General features: G+C 40.7%; 1 protein-coding gene across 1 annotated transcript; it reads right to left on the reverse strand.

Annotated features, from left to right (window-relative positions):
• Window positions 1-2,473: 2,473 nt before the first annotated feature.
• LOC102406151 (olfactory receptor 6M1-like) lies at window positions 2,474-3,421 on the reverse strand. The gene has a single exon (XM_025287184.3). It carries the CDS (start codon window positions 3,419-3,421, stop codon window positions 2,474-2,476), a length of 948 nt encoding a protein of 315 aa, XP_025142969.3.
• Window positions 3,422-6,803: the final 3,382 nt, after the last annotated feature.

Genomic DNA, 6,803 nt, shown 5'->3' on the forward strand with positions numbered 1-6,803 from the left:
GAAGAGCTGACTCATTGGAAAAGACCTTGATGCTGGGAAAGACTGAAGGCAGGAGGAGAAGGGGGTGACAGAGGATGAGATGGTTGGATGGTGTCACTGACTCAATGGACATGGGTTTGAGCAAACTCTGGGAGATGGTGAAGGACAGGGAAGCCTGGTGTGCTGCAGTCCATGGGGTCGCAAAGAGTTGGACAAGACTTAGTGACTGAACAACAACAAATAAATAATTTCAACTCAGGCTTTTAGTGTATAGGATAGAAGCTCGTGTTTAGAGAACTGATCTCTAAGAAATTTGGGGGTAATTGTCTAACAGCTCTCTTAGAACAATGATGAAATGCTGAAAATATGGAGGGAAACATAGAAAGAAAAGACATTTTAAAATGATTGATTTTATAACTGGCAAGACCTTAGATAACTTAATATTTCCAATTATCACAAAATTGCATGAGAAAATCTAGTAAATGGGAGGCGTTTAGTAAATTTGTAATGAATTCCACCAGATCTCTTTGGGTGTAGAGTGCAAGCAAAACATAATAGGATTTAAAAAGTGGACAGTTCCAAAGCAGAAATAAAAATCTAAATAGGATTTGAGGAAGAAGTAATAAAAATTGGGCTTTTCTGATGATAGAGTATTCAGTACAGCACGAATTTATCTTCAGTTCCTCATTAGATCTATTATCTCTTCATACCAGATGGGTTAAAAGTGTTCTGGTAACTGGTGCTCTCATGGACCTTTGGCATCAAACTCATAAGCAGATAATGACTCTGCTCACCTCTGTTTACATGCTCTGCATGAACAGTACCTAAATGGATTCTTTAAGCAGGGGATTTAATAACATAGGTATTATTGATAACTGAGAGAATAAAACTAATTTTATGTGTAAATAAAACCCAGTTTTATATTCCTTTTATTGAGGTACGCAAATACATAATTAATACAATCTGCATATTATGATGCCTTAATGGCCTATAGCCAATAGTCTGTGATGGCCTATATGGAAAAAGAATAAAAGAGTGGATATGTGTACATGTGACTTCCCTCATGGCTCTGTGGTAAAGAATCCTCCTGACAATGCAGGAGAGGAGGGTTTCTTTCCTTGGTCTGATAGATCCCTTGGAGGAGGGCATGGCAACCTACTCCAGTACTCTTGCCTGGAAAATCCCATGGACAAGGGATCCTGGCGGGCTACAGTCTGTGGGGCTGTAAAGAGTTGGACAGGACTGAGCGACTAAACAAAAACAATATGTATACATATAACAAAGTCATTTTGCTGTACACCTGAAACTAACACATTGTAAATCAACTCTACTCCACTAAAAATGAAAAAAATACTGCCAGGCACACATCTATAGTTGAAAAATTGGGTTTATTATTCACTGCCTATGAGAAAGAACTCACACTTTGGAGAATGTAGAATGTCTCAGTGAAACAATGAACCTAAGGAAGTGGGGGCTTGTTCTGGATTGGGTATTATCAGAAAGATGTGGCAATTCTAGGATTGGGTAGCTCAGTAAATCCTTTCTGCAATGAGGGTAGACAGAGTGAGATGTAATTGGTATGTAAAAGATGTAATTGGTAAAGAGGTAGCAGTCATTCCATTTGGCAACAAAGGAGGAGGTTTAGTATTTTGTGCTGCACAGTGACCTTGTGCGAAATAGATGTTTTGTCAACTTTTGTCCAACAAGTGAAAAGCATCATGATATATAAGCATTGTATCAGTTTGCAGTATCACTGAGACCTATTTGTGAACGTCAGATGAGTTCTGGGTCAGGGATTGATTTTTTTCTTAAATGTTATTATTCATATAATCCTCCTGACAGTGGCAGTGTGAGGCTCCCTTCTGTAGGACAAATCTGCTTCGATTCATAAGATTACATTTATTTGTTGAGCCCCTTTGGGCTTCTTATCTTCTAAGATACTCAGCAACAGGGTCAGAACTTCCAGCATCTCAGGGCTGATGAAAGCTTCCTTTTCTATCTCAACAATCTCTCCATGTGAAATCAATGTTACTTTTATGAAAATCATCTCATTTTGTAGCCACAAGTGCCCGGTAAGATAAACAGAGCAGAGGTTCTTGCCTCCATTTTACAGATGAGCAAGTGGCAGCTTAAAGAAGTAACTTACTGAAGTCCAATGGAAAAAAAAAAAAGTATTGTGTTTAAAAAAAAAAAAAAAGAAATTAGTGCCTGAACAAATGTTAGACATCAGCTCTTAGAACTCAGAGTCTGGAATGTTTCTGCCTTTCTACATTAATTTATGCAAAATACTTCAAGGACTAGGGAGCCAAAGAGTCCTTATTTATTCCTGGTTTTCCAAAGCAAGATCGTAACGCTTGACTCTTGGTGATGTGTGATGCTTTCTCATCCTGCCTATAGATTGCGAGACTTCGGTCACGATTCTGTGTCATTCTTCACGCAGAGCAAAGTGACATATAGAGGAAGCACGTCTTAGATGTCCTGAAACTGCTGAGTGTCATGTTCCTTTGGAATGTGGTAGAACTATCCTGCTAACTGACTCTCTCAAGACTTCCTTTACCTTTTCGTTCCTCAAGCTGTAAATGAAGGGGTTCAGAAGAGGAGTCACTATGGTAATGAGGACAGTGGCTATCTTGTCAAATTCCAGGGAGTGGTTCTGATTGGGTCTCACATACACAAAGATATTGCTCCCGTAGGCAATGGAGACGACAGTGATGTGAGAAGCACAGGTGGAAAAGGCTTTCTGACGCCCTTGGGCCGAGGGGATGCGCAGGATGGTAGAGATGATGTAGGTATAGGACACAGTGGTGAGCACCAGCGAGGTCAGGAGGATGAGAGAAGACAAGAGGAAGCTTGTCATCTCAATAAAATGAGTGTCTATGCAGGCCGCCTGCAGTAAAGGGGCGATGTCGCAGAAGAAGTGACTAATTTCTGCAGAACAGTATGGCAGTCTGGACACCACAATAGTTGGGCAGAGCACGGACAGGAAGGCCCCCACCCAGCAGCCCAGAACCAGCAGGAGACACGCCCTGCTGTTCATGATGATGGTGTAGCGCAGGGGGTTACAGATGGCCACATAGCGGTCAAAGGACATCACCACCAGCAGGATGAACTCCACGGTCCCCAGGAAGAAGTAGAAATATGTTTGGCTGATGCAGCCTGCAAAAGATATGGTTTTCTCCTCCTCTAAGAGGCAAGCTAGTAACTTTGGAGTAATAGTAGTTGTGAATAAAGTGTCCAAAAATGACAGATTACTGAGGAAGAAGTACATTGGTGTTTGGAGGCGATTATCGGTCCATATTAAGGAAATGATGACAATGTTTCCTGTTATGGTGAGCATGTAAACTAGCAGGAGAATGACAAAAAGCAATGTCTGAAGCCCCTGGACAGCAGGAAAAGAGATAAGCGTAAATTCAGTGATGGTGGTCTGGTTTCTTGTGGCCATTTCTGTGTGGAAGGAGAAGAAACAAAGGAGATTAGAACAGTTTAAGATGTCTTCCAAATGTTTTATGATTTTGCTAGATGTAAAAGAGAATGTTCAAGAAGGGGTGGGTTCTAGTCCTGTCTGGGACTCAATTATGTGGCTCTGGGGAAATCACTTGGCCTCAGTTTTCATCTATGTAATTGATGGGCTAGGGAAAAAAGCCCCGCAAAATAGCAACTCTGTGAATTCTTTAAACTTTAACTCTGATTTTTATTTGATATATTTCTTTTCTACTTATTTCCTTCCTTAAACCCAAATTTATTCAAACCAGCTGAAATATATAATTAAATGGAAATCACTCAACTTATTTTGATCATATAATTTAAGAATAAAAAAATAGGGACTTCCCTGGTGGTCCAGTGGCTGAGACTCCCTTGCTCCCATTGGAGGGGGTCCAGGTTCATCTCTGTTCAGGGAACTAGATCCTACATGTCACAACTAAAACCTGGCACAATATATTGTTGCTGTTTAGTTGCTATGTCATGTCCAACTCTTTTGTGACCCCCACGAACTGTAGCCTGGCAGGCTCCTCTGTTCATGTTCATGGAATTTCCCAGGCAAGAATACTGGAGTGGATTGCCATTTCCTTGTCCAGGGGATCTTCCTGACCCAGGGATCAAACCCAAGTCTCCTGCATTGGCAGGCAGATTTTTTTTTTTTTTTTTTTACTGACTGAGCCACCAGGGAAGCCCTTCCATGAGTAATAAAAATGTGAAAATATTAATATGAAGTCGAGATGTGAAAACTCAGATTTGTACTGCATCTGCCTGACTTCTGTCTACAATAAAATTTTTGATAAAGACCCTAAAGCTATTTGGCCTTGTAAGTCATGTTTCTTCCAGCATATGCTTCTACCACACAATAAATGGAAGAATAACACACACATTTGTATACCCTGTGGGTAATTCAAAACTGACCCCATAATTCTTGGCACGTGTTTTGTATATTTAGACATAGAAAGAACCTTAACTTTTCAGAATTGTATTTGTTTGATTCCTTCTCAATGCTGTATGATGCACTATTTTCTTGCTCTGATTTTATTGGAAAGCTTCACAGTCCAGGGGCTACTTGTCCAAACCTGTCATATCTTCCTCTCCAAAAAGTCAAACTATCTATGCTTCAGTTCAGTTCAGTTCAGTCGCTCAGTCGTGTCCGACTCTTTGCGACCCCATGAATCACAGCACCCCAGGCCTCCCTGTCCATCACCAACTCCCGGAGTTCACCCAGACTCACGTCCATCGAGTCACTGATGCCATCCAGCCATCTCATCCTCTGTCGTCCCCTTCTCCTCCTGCCCCCAATCCCTCCCAGCATCAGAGTCTTTTCCAATGAGTCAACTCTTCGCATGAGGTGGCCAAAGTACTGGAGTTTCAGCTTTAGCATCATTCCTTTCAAAGAAATCCCAGGGCTGATCTCCTTCAGAATGGACTGGTTGGATGTCCTTGCAGTCTAAGGGACTCTCAAGAGTCTTCTCCAACACCACAGTTCAAAAGCATCAATTCTTCGGCGCTTAGCTTTCTTCACAGTCCAACTTGCACATCCATACATGACTACTGGAAAAACCATAGCCTTGACTAGATGGACCTTTGTTGGCAAAGTAATGTCTCTGCTTTTCAATATGCTAGAATCCTTCATTTGTGGAAAACACTCAAGTTGCTTATTTATGTATCTTGTTTCATATTTGATCATCTCTAACTCTTAGACATTCTTTATTAACTTGAGGTAAAACCTTTTCCCCCAGGAACTTTCACCAGTTGGTCTCAGTACTGTATAATCAGTGTTATACAGATGAAGTCACTCTTCTCAAAAGGCCTTCATTTCTATTTTTAGGTTTTAGGTAATAGCCGTGATTTTTGTTGTTGTTTAGTCGCTAGGTTGTGTCTGACTCTTTGCGACCCCATGGACTGTAGCCCACAAGACTCCTCTGTCCAAGGGAGTTCTCAGGCAAAAATACTGGAGTGGGTTGCAATTTCCTTCTCCAGGGATCAAACCCTCATCTCCTGCAGTACAGGTGGATTCTTTGCCACTGAGCCACCAAGGGTAGCTGTGGTACTACTTAACATACACTGAGTTCCTGGTCATTATATGCTAAGTGCTTTAAAAATTTAGATGCTATTAAAAAAGAATGTGAGAAGGGAGTGGCAGGGGATGAGATGGTTAGATAGCATCACTTGACTCAATAGACATGAACTTGAGCAAACTCTGGGAGACAGTGGAGGACAGAGGAGCCTGTGTGCTGCAATCCTTGGGTTTGCAAGGAGTTGGACCTGACTGAACAACAACAGCAACAAAACAAAAAGTGTATCGCCTACTTAGATACAAAAATTCTTGTTGATTTTTAGGTTGGCAGTGTTTGTTTCCACATCATCTTTTGTTTTGATCTGGTAATTTCTGATAGGTGACTATTAAATCATCCTTATAATTGATGTTGAATGTGTCATATTTTTCTTGCATTTTGTCAGTAGCTGTTTTAATCTGTTTCTAGGTTTTGCTATTTTATACATGTATGTTTGGCAACCTTTTGAAGTAGGGAGTAGATACTGTGATTTACATTTTGCACATGAAAAACTTGAAATTTATAGAATTTAAGGGGGAGAGAGGCAGGAGGGGGGTTCAGGATTGGGAACACGTGTACACCCATGGGGGATTCATGTTGATGCATGGCAAAACCAATACAATATTGTAATTAGCCTCAAATTAAAATAAATAAATTAAAAAAAATTTTTCCTGTCACATAGCTAGTGTGTGACAAAGCCAGATTCAGTTCCAGTTCTATCTGATCCAAAAATGCATTCTTTAGTAAAAGTCACAATCTGGATTCTTATTCCCACTTTTGTAGAGAGGGAAAAGAGGTCAGAGAGGCCCTAGTTATGGTCTAAATGATATGTTACATAAGCCTGGATCAAGACTCACTTCCCTAGTTTAGTTAATGCAAAAATGTTACTCTCATTGCTGTGTTCCATATTTAGGAATGTTGTTTTTACTGTTGTAGCCTCGCATTCTGGGAAACAAACTCACTCAGATGGACCATGCAGATAGTGGAGTGCAGTTTATTACACCAGCGAGCTCAAGGCAGAGTGTCCTCTTAGTCAAGAACCCCTACCAGTTCTATGAAAACCTTATATACCCTGAGTGTACGTGCCCAAACCCACCTCCCCAAATTCCCTGAAAGCAGTCTGAACAAAGGAAAAGAAAGATACAATCAAAGTTAACCCGTGATTCATATGCCTTAAGCCTAAGTAGTTAACAGCGGACAATTATCAATAGGCCTGTTTTCAACTCCAATAAGCATAATAGAATGTATGATTCTATTCGGTTACAGATAATCAGGGTATTCTTTTAG

The sequence above is a fragment of the Bubalus bubalis genome, chromosome 5 (genome assembly GCF_019923935.1).
Source record: "Bubalus bubalis isolate 160015118507 breed Murrah chromosome 5, NDDB_SH_1, whole genome shotgun sequence".
NCBI lineage: Eukaryota > Metazoa > Chordata > Mammalia > Artiodactyla > Bovidae > Bubalus > Bubalus bubalis.